This window comes from Podarcis tiliguerta, assembly GCF_965153285.1.
Source record: "Podarcis tiliguerta genome assembly, chromosome: 8".
Taxonomy (NCBI): domain Eukaryota; kingdom Metazoa; phylum Chordata; class Lepidosauria; order Squamata; family Lacertidae; genus Podarcis; species Podarcis tiliguerta.
Window position 1 is genome coordinate 8,339,529 of NC_139541.1, and position 12,723 is coordinate 8,352,251.

The 12,723-nt window shown below is 49.4% G+C and overlaps 1 protein-coding gene across 2 annotated transcripts in view; it reads right to left on the reverse strand.

Moving 5' to 3' along the window:
• PLEKHM2 (pleckstrin homology and RUN domain containing M2) overlaps positions 1–12,723 on the reverse strand; it is a 37,058-nt gene that overhangs the window by 18,544 nt on the left and 5,791 nt on the right. Inside the window, exons 2-7 of one of the 2 annotated variants that reach the window (XM_083453812.1) lie at positions 9,978–10,084; positions 7,194–7,303; positions 5,356–5,455; positions 3,197–3,284; positions 2,042–2,228; positions 828–887 (exon numbers count right to left, since the gene is read on the reverse strand). In XM_083453812.1, the coding sequence (XP_083309938.1) occupies positions 828–887; positions 2,042–2,228; positions 3,197–3,284; positions 5,356–5,455; positions 7,194–7,303; positions 9,978–10,084 (652 nt within the window). The remainder of the gene's footprint in view (positions 1–827; positions 888–2,041; positions 2,229–3,196; positions 3,285–5,355; positions 5,456–7,193; positions 7,304–9,977; positions 10,085–12,723) is intronic. The other variant, XM_083453813.1, reaches the window with a different exon arrangement.

Below are 12,723 nucleotides of genomic sequence, written 5' to 3' on the forward strand. Positions count from 1 at the left end.
GGTTGGTAGGCAGATTGCTCTTGGAAGAGAACGGAAAACGGGAAGGGGGAGCCTCAACTCAACGTTCTGAGAACCTTCCCACTGGCAATTTCTGCTGTCCTGTCCTCCCTGTTTCCCTTTCCAATCATAAGGACTAGAAGCTCGCCTACAAACAAGACAGAGAGCAGCTTCTAATAGAGAGTCCTTGGTTTCCTTCTGCTGCAAAGCCCTGTGAGGAGGAGGAGGTGGCGGCGGCACAGAGTCCGAGGCAGCCCATAAAGAGGGAGAGCAGAGAAAAGAGATGGGCCCGCTTAAAAAACGAGGCTGCCAGTGGAGAAAGGGGGGTTTGGTGGCAATCAAATAAGTGATGGCTTCTTTGGGGTCTTTCCCATGCACTGTTGGAACAGAGAAAGCGGTTAGTGGCCCGGGAGAAGGTGATCACCGATGCCTGTGCAGAAAGAGAGGGTTTGGAAGGCTTGTTAATCTGGAGACGAGGAGGACACCCAGCATCTCATGCTGCAGAGACAAAGCCACAGAAAGGATGTTAAAGACACTCAGGACTTGGCCCCACTAGGAGGGAGAGGGAGGTCAAAGGCCGCGGGGAAGGGCCAGCGAGGGGGAGAGCCCTCGCTCCCCAAAGTGCCGCAGCACCCAGTGCCAAGCCCCTGTTAACCCCACAAGGAGTGGCGGAGGGAGGGACCTCACACTCTTCTGAGCCACTGGTTCCCCCTGGGGGCGCCAAGCGGCTTTAGGGACCCGTGGCGGGGCATGCAGGCAAGCTCTGACGAAGGAAACAAAAGCGGCACAGAGAGAGCACGGCTACGGAGAAGCGGGCGAGCTCGTCGCACCTTCCCAGGCTGTGGTGGGCATGGACGGCACTGCAGGGAACACATCTCCAAAATCATAATCTACAAAACGAGGGATAAAAAAGGAGGGTTAGAAATGGAGGCTGAAGGAGGGGTGGGGAATAAATGGCCAGTAGTGTGTGCAAGGGGGGCGTCAAGGGGGGCAGAGGTGGGGTGCTAGTTTGTTGCTCTTATTATTTATAGCATTTATATCCCACCTTTTTTCCTCCAAGGAGCTCTAGAGTGGTATACATGGTTTGCCTCCTCCTCATTTAATGGCCACAACAACCCTGCGAGGTAGGTTGGGCTGAAAGGCAGTGACCCTGTGAGCTTCATGGCCAGGCAGAGATTCGAACCCTGGTCTCCCAGGCCCTAGTCTGACAATCCATCCACTACATCATGCTGGTTCTTCCCAGCAGCACAGGTCTACGCATGGGGCAGAGGAGAGGTGGGGAACTGTGGCTGGATTATACCACTCCAGGCTGCGGGGGGGGGGAGGTGCCAGTTTCCAAATGCTCCCCCAAATACAAAACTTCCAGAAAGGAAATGCCATCATCGCCAGCAACAAACATGGCAGTTTACCAGGGAGGAATATTCATGTTCGGTCTACTCCTTAGTTGTGCCTGCCTCCTATTCCTCTGGGTCTGTTCCTGCTTGCTTGTTGGTTTTTTGAATGCAAGAGGGCATTAAAAAAGTGGTTCCCCTGACTGGCTCTCAAACGTGGTACAGTCCAGTCGAGCACCTTGGGACTACCCAGTTCATTCTACAGCACAGGCAGATGAGGCTTAACCAGCATCAGGTGGGGAGACACCCCAAGCATGACATTTTGAAATACCTTATTAAACACACCACTCTGAGATAAGTACTCCATTCATGTGTATCGAAGAGGAAGCCTTTTAGGCCATGGAGAGACCTGGCTGCAGGTAACTCCCCCACTCTGGGTTTTGCCCACGGAGATGCCACCCACGCTCTGGCTCTCCAGCACAGAGGGCTGGGATATCCTACTAGCAAAATCACCCACGCTCCCTCCCTTCTCTCTGCAGAGAAACAACATGACTACTAGATACCCAAACTGGATTAACGCTCTGTGCCTTCGCCCCAAACTGCTGTTTCGTGAGCGAGGAGGGATTTCTGCTTGCAGACTTCAGTCGCCTGGGCACTGTGCAACAACCCCCTGGCCTCCTCCAGCCCTGTTCGAACCCTTGCACCCCACTTACCCTCGCTGGAGGGGGCAATGGCACTGTCGTCCCATTCCAGGTTGGTGGAGGTGACGGAATTGAAGGAGTTGAGGGAGAGGCTGTCTGAGCCATGGACTGAGCTGGGCAGGCGGTCCTCAAAGTCCAGCAGGTACTGAGGCTTGTAGTAATCCGGCATGTAGGGCGCCAGGTCCAGGTAAGGGGCATCCTGGAAGGGCCAGGGAAAAACCTGGGGTTACTGTTCATCTAGGGAATGGAGAAACCCACCTCCTGACCTGCCTCCCCTAAGGAGCCCCTGCTGGCAGCACAGCTGGCTGCTCACTGCTGCCACCATCCTGCTTCCAGGCGCCACCTCTCTTAGGGCACCTGCATGTGGCCAGCTGCCTCCAAGCACTGCTGCAGAGAACTGGAGCCACAGTCATGCCAGCGCTCGGAGGGCTGCTTATTAAGGAAGAACAAGAGAGGGTAACTCGACTAGGGAGAAGTCTCAGTACCCAGAGCCCTGGGAGAGGCATCTTTGTGGGGAAAGGGTCTGCTTGCAGCTTCCTCGACACTGATGCACCTGGTTGGCAAATTAATTGGAAGGGGTGGCCTGCCCTTGAAAAGGGCTCGCCACTGAAGCTCAGGACACACCTCTAGGTACCTAAGGAATAAAAGGAAGGCGAAATGCTGCTCCCCTTTGGTCCAGACTCAATCAGAAGGCTGTAGCGAAAGGGGTTTGAACAGCCAATGTAATGAAGGGGTCCCTCTTGAGTCTCTCTCTCCTGCCAGCCCAGTAAATCACTTTCCACACAGGGCTCTTAGTCCTAGTGTCTAGCAAAGTACTTCTTAAATGCTGCTAATGTAATACAGAAGAAGCAAAGGCCTTTCAAAAGGGGGAAAAAATCAATGCAGCATCTTTATTTGGCCGTAGATGCAGGAAATTCAAGACAGGAGGTGGATTAAGCTTTCCTCGTGGCATCATCAAGATGCTGCAACTCAAAAGGAGGCATGGAAATTTCTGTGCATGTATTCTAAGCCTGATGGAAGTTGTGCTGCCAAAGACAGGGGTAGTCAAATGGGGGCCAGGGGGATTGAAAAATACAGGGCAGGTTTGCATCAAGAGTTTGTTCTTTGCTGCTTCCGTGTGTGTGTGTCTCTCCGCTACTCTCCAGCAAGAGGAGAAGATTTGCTCACCAGGTCCAAATCAAAGCGGATGAACTCCAAACCAGAGACCAGTGTGAGGAAGAGGGTTAAATGATGGTGGCTGCAGACAAGAGCGTTCCTGTGGGAGAGAGAAGTTGAAGCTGGTCATCCAAGAACCCGGAGTTTTCATGGCCCACCCAGGTAAAAACAAAGCCCAGCCTCTTCCCATCTGATCTGTCCCTTCCTTCTGCAATCCAAAAAGACAAATTCTGCAAGTTCAGCAAGGAAGGAAAGATTGAAAAGGCTTCCATTTAATATTCGAAGTCACAATAAGCACATCTGTCTGTTCGGACTCCTTGCAACATCACTGAAGGCAAATATGTTGGTTTTCCAGAAAATTTTGAATCAGAAAGTTTTCTTTATCTGGTATTCTGAACTGAACTGTGCTACGCTGTCGTAAACATTTTCCTTTTGCGGGTCTTGTTTAAATAAAATCATTAAGTTTTTATGTAAAAAAAGAAAAGAGAAGAGAAGTCTTCTGGCACCCTCAGCCAAATGGAATCTGAATTAGTGTGTTTATTTGAATTTCATTTAGAAAATGAAAGTAAGTCACCCACGCTAACGATATGTACCGTTTAAACCTTTTCCCAATAACCCAAAGTCTGTTGAACTGCAATATTCAATTAAGTGGGGACACCCAATAATGTAAACTTTGTGTGTTTTCTGTGGTGCATTCAAGAAGACGATTTACTTAAGAAACCAGTGAACTGTTCCAATACCATCAGTTATTTGAAAAATTTAAATCTGACAAACAAAAGGGGTTCTCAACAGAAATTTCCCGATTTGAATCTGATCTTGTAAATTCTAAAAGAAAAACCCTTTCCAAAACTTACCGACTCCTCCTGGACTGGACGGTCAAGGAGGAGGAGGAAACAGTGGCAATGGTGAGGTGGTCCCAGGATTTTGGCCACTCAATAACCATGACCCAATGGGAAAATTTATGGAAGATCAATTGGAAATTCACAAACTGTTACACGATTAGAGAGAACTTTCAAAAAATGCAACATCGATGGTATCTAACACCATGGAAGCTTTCAAAAATGTATAAAAATGTATCAAGTAACTGTTGGAGATGCGGAGACTCAGGAACATTCTTCCATATGTGGTGGATATGTAGGAAAATACAGGTATTCTGGGAGAGTATACATGCAGAACTGCAAAAAAATGCTAAAGATCTCTTTCAATAAAAAACCAGAGGCCTACCTCCTAGGAATAACAGATTTGGATATTCCACAAAAGAGGAAGGGTATCTTTTTATATGCCACGGCGGCAGCAAGAGTTTTGATCGCAGCAAAATGGAAGAGTAATGAAATCCCCTCTATTCAAGATTGGATCCAAAAGCTGACAGAATATGCTGAGTTAGATGGTTTATCAGAAAAAATAAAGAATAAATCAAAACAGGAATTTGTTTCTAAATGGGAGGTTTTCAAAGAATATCTGAAAAATAAATATAGTAGTTTAAATTCTGTTGCAGCATTCGAGGAACTTCAGTAATAACTTTGGCTTGGAGCCAATTTGATTCCCTCCCTCCCTCTCTTTCTTTTTTCTTTTCCTTCTCCTCCTACAATGAGGCTACATTTTAATATTTTAATGTTCCATTATTTTAATGTTGTATTTTACTTTTGTTTTTAAGTTGTAATCATTCATCTTGTTTTTATTATTGCTTGTAAGCCGCTCTGAGCCCGGCCTTGGCTGGGGAGGGCAGGGTATAAATAAAAAATTATTATTATTATTAGTAATAGTTGTAAGGTAGATATAAGAAATTAGATTTAATGAGAATAAGTTTAATTATAAGAAAAAATGCGTATTGGCAATAAGTAATATGAATTTGAAGTATGGAATGGACGGGAGGTCGGGTCTTTAGTGTTAATACTAATAGATGTCTTATTGTCTGCTAGGAGTATTGTGTGTCTATGGTTGTTTTTGTGATTTGTGTATAATTTGGTATGTGTGTTCTTTGTTTGTTTGTTTGTCTTTCTTGTTGTATAAATAAAAAACTTAAAAAAAAGAAAAAGAAACCAGTGAACTGGAATAGTTGTATGTATTTTAAAACATGCCGACTCAACAGTTTGCACTTCCCTTACACTGTTTGAACATTAAGGGGGGGGGGGAGCGCAGCTGTGCCTTCTCCATCCCAGTGCCAGACTCACTTGACGTAGTACTTGTGCAGCAGACTCAGGTTCTCCTGGAAGAGGCGCAGGTAGCTCTCCAGGGAGTTCTCATTGAGGGCCAGGTACAGCCATGCTCGGCCTGCAAGGGGGGGGGGGGGCAGAAAAGGAGATAATAATAATAATAATAATAATAATAATAATAATAATAATAATAAATTTTGTTTATATCCCGCCCTCCCCAGCCGAAGCTAAGGGCAGCTAACAACAATCAAATAATCAAACAATCAAATAACCCAACATTTCATTATAAAATTAATTAAAATCAAATTAATGGCAACCGTTAAGCAAAATTCTGCGCAGGTTGCCAGAGGAGGGAGTCAGGCTGAGCCCTGACCAAAGGCCTGGTGGAACAACTCTGTCTTGCAGGCCTTGCGGAAAGATGTCAGGTCCCGCAGGGCCCTAGTCTCTTGTGACAGAGCATTTCACCAGATTGGAGCCGCAGCGAGAAAGCCCTGGCTCTAGTTGAGGCCAGCCTAACCTCTCTGAGGCTTGGGACCTTCAGGATGTTTTTATTTGCAGACCGTAGGTTCCTCTGTGGGGCATACCGGGAGAGGCGGTCCCGCAGGTATGAGGGTCCTAGGCTGTATAGGGCTTTAAAGGTGCACTCTAGATGGCTTTACGGGCACTGCTTGAGGAACAGGCAACCTCCCACCCGCCATGGCTAAATGTCAAGTGCATCAGACTCAACACACAGGCTTTGGGTAATGCCTCCGAGATGTCATCATGAGACAATGCTCAGCTGCTGCCAAGAGGTGCTGAGAAGCCATGCACTCTGGGCCTGGCCATGCCCTGCTCCTTAACCCTGGGTTGCAGGACAAGACAGCTTTTTCTGTATTACACAAGGCCAAGCCCATCAAATGTCCCAGGATTAAGCCCTTTTGAAAAAGGTGCCAGCCTTAAATCAGCCCCTGCTTTAACCAGCAAAACACTACCGGATCAGAGCATCCTTGCCCCTTTTAAGGAACCTGGTTCTGTACAAAGCTGGCAGCCTGGCAAAGATCTCAGTGCAGCTCAGAAGCTTGCATGTCCTTGTGTCAGCAGAGAGGGGTCTAGGGAACATATTCCCCTCCCTGTCCCAATGTATTTCAGATTCAACACAACATGGTCAGAGTAGGCCTGGGGAGTGCCTGTGAGGAGGACTGTGGAACCAGCCAGTGGCCTGGCAGTTGGAAGGTTGGATCAGTCCTTTGGATAGGAGCCCAAAGGGAGCAACAGCTTAGAACAGGAGATGTGTTTCATTCATTTCAGAGAGTTTATATTCTCTCGTTCTACAGTAAAGAAAGCAACAATGGCAATGCTCAGGGCAGATTTAAAAAACCCCCGAAACAACAGCAATACAGCATTAAAAATAATAATAAAAGACCACAGGAAAAGAGACAACAGCTAAAATAACTGGAATAGAGCCATTAAAAATCCAGAATTGTAGCCAATGCTAGCCCTACTCTGAGTAGACCTGTCAAAGTTAAGGAGCATGACTACTTTTGGTTTTTTAATTTAAATGCGTCTCCTCTGAGTAGGACTAGGACAATTCCTAACTAGGCAAATTTAAAGTTAGCCTAAATAAAAGTGTCTTATCTGAGTGGTGGAAGGCAGGCAGAGAGGGGCCAAAGGGACCCCCTGAAGGACAGAGTTCCATAGTTTCTCTCCTGCATCCTGAGTGCTCCAGTCTTGGCAGCCAGGATGCAAAGGAGAGGTTTGTCTTCAGATCCTAGGGCGCAGGTTGGGTTTAAGTTGAACCAGAAAACATGCAACGCAAACACTATGCCACATTACATCCCAGGAAGGCGGCTGCCAGCCAGGCTCTGGCCCGCACTTACTGCGCCCCAAGTTGGTGGCCACGTGCTCCAGGAGCTCGATCTGCTCAATGGCTTCTCGGCGAGTGAAATGGACCACCAGGACCCAGTAGCCTGAAGGGAGATCTTGCAGCCTGCGGAAACAGAGGAGTAAAAACAGGGTGATGGAGGACGGCCACTCTGTCAAGGCCTCTGCCTCAGAGCTGTTTAACAGCGCAGCCTGCAATATGAATATTATTTATGTGTAGCTGGAACCATTACAAAATAAAAATACACAAAAAAGAATAAAATACACAGTTACAATAATTATTGAAACCAGGCATTCTGTCAGACAAGAGTTTGCTCCCCTGAAGAATTTAACTCATCATCCCAGCAAACTTTTCTCTTTAAAACGGGCACTCTAAAGGCAAAACAGGTCACTTTTCCTGAATTGTAAGGGGGACCGGCCACACAGCCTGGAAGACACATTGACTTCCTTTCATTGCCTCCGCAGCCCCAGATACAGTGGTGCCTCGCAAGACGAAATTAATTCGTTCCGCGAGCTTTTTCGTTGTACGAGTTTTTCGTCTTGCGAAGCACCACTGCATTTAAACACTGACAACGGCGGGGAGGGGCGGGGAGAAGCAGGACAGCTGCCGCAGCCGGTACCTCAGACTCACCCACGCATTGTGGCCACCGTGCGAGGCGGCTGCTGGAGGGCGGCGGGGCTCAGGAGCGCGACTCCAGGGAGAGAGAGGCGCTGGCAGCAACGGCTCTCTGAGGGGAGCGCGCGAGGGGGGTGGGCAGCGGCGCGAGGCACTAACCATCAGCCGGAAGGTGGGAGGGAGCCAGAGGAGCGGGGAAGCGAGTGTGCGTGCGTGCAGTGCGCGTCGCCATGACATGAGAGGCAGGGCCGTTTCGTCTAGCGAAGCAAGCCCTTAGGGAAATCCGTCTTGCGAAGCACCTCAGAAAACGAAAAACCCTTTCGTCTAGCGAGTTTTTCGTCTTCCGAGGCATTCGTCTTGCGGGGTACCACTGTAAAATGTTCAGGAGAAATCCAGCCCAGACCCAAAATATCTAACTCAACTTGCTCATGAATTGACTCCTGTCACCTTATAAGAACACCAGAGGAGCTTAGCTGCTGAATCAGGCCAAAAGCCTATCAAGACAAGAGTTCTGCCCCACAGCAGCCAATCTGGCGCCTCCAGGGGTCTCACAGCCAGCGCGTGAGCACAACAGCCCCATGGCTGTTCCCCACCAGCTGGCATTCAGATGGCCTGCCATCTCTGATATTGGAGGAAGGCTGTGGCTGCAGTAGCTAGCAATTCCACTGATAGCCCCCCCCCCTCCCCTCGATGAATTTCTGCCCGCGGTGGAGTCCATCACCACCTCTTGGGGCTCTGTGAGAACTCATAAGCTTCTTCTTCTTCCTGCCTGTCCTGAATCTCTCGCCATTCAGCTTCTGCGGGATCTGAAAAGCTTCCCCTCTGCCCACTTTCTCCACGCCTCTATCCCATCTTCCCACCTTTCTCCCTCCCTACACTAGCAAGTACCAAACGTGGCGACCTCTCTTCACAGGGAAGCTGCTCCGTCGGTCATTTGGCTTTTCGTTTTCACTAATAATAATAATAATAATAATAATAATAATAATAATAATTTATTATTTATACCCCGCCCATCTGGCTGGGTTTCCCCAGCCACTCTGGGCGGCTTCCAAAAGGATATTTAAATACCGTGATACATCAAACATTAAAAGCTTCCCTAAACAGGGCTGCCTTCAGATGTCTTCTAAAAGTCTGGTAGTTGTTGTTCTCTTTGACATCTGGTGGGAGGGCCTTCCACAGGGAGGGTGCCACTACCGAGAAGGCCCTCTGCCTGGTTCCCTGTAACATGGCTTCTCGCAGTGAGGGAACCGCCAGAAGGCCCTCGGTGCTGGACCTCAGTGTCCGGGTAGAACGATGGGGGTGGAGACTCTCCTTCAGGTATACTGGACCGAGGCCGTTTAGGGCTTTAAAGGTCAGCACCAACACTTTGAATTGTGCTCAGAAACGTAGTGGGAGCCAATGTAGGTCTTTCAAGACCGGTGTTATATGGTCTTGGCGGCCGCTCCCAGTCACCAGTCTGGCTGCTGCATTCTGGATTAGTTGTAGTTTCCGGGTCACCTTCAAAGGTAGCCCCACGTAGAGTGCATTGCAGTAGTCCAAGCGGGAGATAACCAGAGCATGCACCACTCTGGTGAGACAGTCTGCAGGCAGGTAGGGTCTCAGCCTACGTACCAGATGGAGCTGGTACACAGCTGCCCTGGACACGGGTTTAACCTGTGCCTCCATAGACAGCTGTGAGTCCAAAATGACTCCCAGGCTGCGCACCTGGTCCTTCAGGGGCACAGTTACCCCATTCAGGACCAGGGAATCCTCCACACCTGTCTGCCTCCTGTCCCACAGAAACAGTACTTCTCTGAGGCGTGGTGATGAGAACCGTACGTCGTACTGCGAGTGAACTTGCACCTTAGATCTGTAGAAGCGCACTGAGATTTTGGCGACTTTAACGTCTGCCTGGCAGTTTTTCTTGACTGAAGTTGGCAGGGCTTTTACGCCTAGCCTGTTGCTTTAAGAGAAAATGCTCACCAGTTCTCTCATAAAGTGGGCAGAACAAGGAAGGGGGGGACGGTAAGAGCCCTTCCCAAGTGCCACTCAAACAAGCCGGGTTCTTAATTCACCAAGTGTTCCTTCACCTTTGCAACATTTTCAAAGTGAGGAGTGGCACTGGGGGTTGGGAATATTTTGAGCACCGAACTGGAAAGTGGTTAGGAAGGCCTGGCTGCCTTACCCATACAGCAGTGCATGGTCAAGGTGCTCGCAGAGCCTCTGCAGGACCTTGTCGTGGTTCCTGATGGCCGGGGTTTCATCCTCGCAGGCGGCGAAGTAGCTTTGTAGCTAAGGGTGAGAGAAAGAGAAAAAACACGTCAGTGAATGAGTTTTGGGGGGAGAGCATTCTGCCTTGTAGAATTATAGAACGGTAGAGCTGGAAGGTAGCAATGCAGGAATCGCGACACCCCAGAGGGGTCCAGGGGGCAAGCACCTAGGAGCTCAGACGCATCTCAAAGGCTCAAAAGGCTTTTCCCAGCCCGGCCTGAAGATGAAGAAGAAGAAGAAGAAGAGTAGTTTGGATTTGATATCCCACTTTATCACTATCCAAAGGAGTCTCAAAGCGGCTAACATTCTCCTTTCCCTTCCTCCCCCACAACAAACACTCTGTGAGGTGAGTGGGGCTGAGAGACTTCAGAGAAGTGTGACTGGCCCAAGGTCACCCAGCAGCTGCATGTGGAGGAGCGGAGATGCGAACCCGGTTCACCAGATTACGAGATTACCGCTCTTAACCACACCACCACACTGGCTCTGCTGACGGGGATTGAACCTGGAGCTTTCTGCTTGCAAGGCAGGCACTCTGGCTGTGAGCTATTTCCTGCAGGTGACTAGAGGGGCCCAACAGTGCAGCAAGGGGGGGGGGGAGATATTTATTGTGGGTACCTTCCATCAGACCACCTCTGTATGCCTGCTGGGATACAGTTGTGTACACAGACAGTTCTCCCGGCCAATCAGACGCACAGAGCAAGATGGGAGGGACATTTTCTCCCTAAGCCAGGGTTCCCAGCCTCACAGGTTTTGGGAGGGACACCCAAGCAATGCGCTGCCTCAGCTGAATGAGGCTCCTGCGACGAGCTGATCGGATCGCAGGGAGAGCCTGGGGCAGGAGAGGCAACACCCCATAGCTCCCGTCGCCCATTTTGCAATTGCTCACCCAAGGGGTGTGTCCCAAAGTGTACCTGCACAGAAGCTCTCCAGCAGAGACTGCAAGGAGGGGAGGGGGACGCAAGGAAGAGCTGCTCCTGGCTTGGAGGGGGTGGGGCTTGGAGGGGGTGGGGCCTGGCTGCCTCTTGGAGCTCTGCCCCCTAGGGGCTAATGGCAGCAAGTGCAAGGGAAGCAACAGGGAGGACACACAGGGAAGGGGGCTCGGCGGCAGAGCATCTGCTAAGCATGCCAAAGGTCCCAGGCCCTGGCAGCGTCTCCCCTGCTTGAAACCCTGGGGAGCCACTGAAACTAAAGGACTGAAGTTAATCATAGTTATTAATTCCAATGGATCTACTCTGAATAAATGTTAATTGGATACAACCCTTTCTTTCCCAACCATAAAGGAAATCTCAGAGTCCGACCGCACTACTGGCTCTAGGCCTGGCCCCAGTACAGCAATACCCACTGTACCACACTATCACACCCTTGGTGTGGATGCAGAACAGCACCCAAGCGGTGTTCAAAACTAGTCATTTTGCACCTGGCTATCAGTCACTTGCGTCAAGTGAAGATACCTGGGCACCGTATGCTGCCTGACATCTCCACCATCTGGAGGTACATGCCTGGGAATCATTGGATCTCGACTGTTTTCACACACTAATACCCCATCCTGTAGAATTCAATCAGTTATATTCTATCTGCACAATCAGAATGAATTTTAGGAGCCTTTCTGGAAAAGGAGCAGTGAACAATGATATAGTTAATTGTTGTCGCTTGTCTTCACTTCCTCCACCCCACTGCCCTGCTCACAGTTGTGAAGAATATGCTTATGTTACGAATGGTCTGTGTAACCATTAAAAAAAGAGAGGTTGGAACAGGCCAATATATGTGGACTGTCCCTGGATCAAATGGTTTTTCTTCTTTAAGTTCTCAGCGTTCTATACCAGGTTCATGGTTGCCATCTGAACTAGCCAGAATTAATCACAGTCAGTCCATCATTTGAAAAATAAGACTTCAGAGCCTCCTGGCCCAAAAATGGCAACTAAGCACCCTGTGTTGGTGACTAACTTTGGTTTTAAGGAGCCATTCGGCACCTAGTTTATATATATGACTTTCTCACACTGCACCCAATGGGGTAACAACTGCATGTTCTGGTAAAAACACCTGCTCCGGGGGGGCTGAAAAATCCCGACCAGCAGGAAAGGCAGGAAGCAGGACCTCCCTCCCTGACCAGGGTGTCGATTCACGTGTCAACTGGCTATCCTGCCAAGCAGTACTTGACTGATCAGGTTCTGCCCCAGCTGATGCCACCAAGCAAAGCTGACCCATAAGGTGACAGGGCAAAATCTCCTCCTGTGGGAATGCTGGTCTGGTGAGTCACAGAGCTATTTATAAACCCTTTGACTAGCAAAACAAACGGCGTCCATGTTTAAGAGACACCCATGTGATTGCCCAAGCGCACTCACAGGCAGGACACACAAACAGAGAGAGGGCCGTAAACAGACGCCCGGCTGAGATGTTCGGCTTGAACCCGGCTGACCATTCAGAGCTGATGGAAAATAACCCCATGACAAGAGGGTCAGTCCCAGCCTCCCCTGCTGTATGGAGTGCTGAGGGGCCTACTGCTCTGTGGAATACTTTTCATGAACACCTAGTCCCTAACTGGGGGTGGGGTGAGGCCCACAACTGCTCAGACCAGGAGGGAAGCAGGGTCTCTGCAATGTCCATACATCACCAGGGCAGAGGGCTGGTATCTCATGCTTTGCATGCAGAAGGCCCCAGGT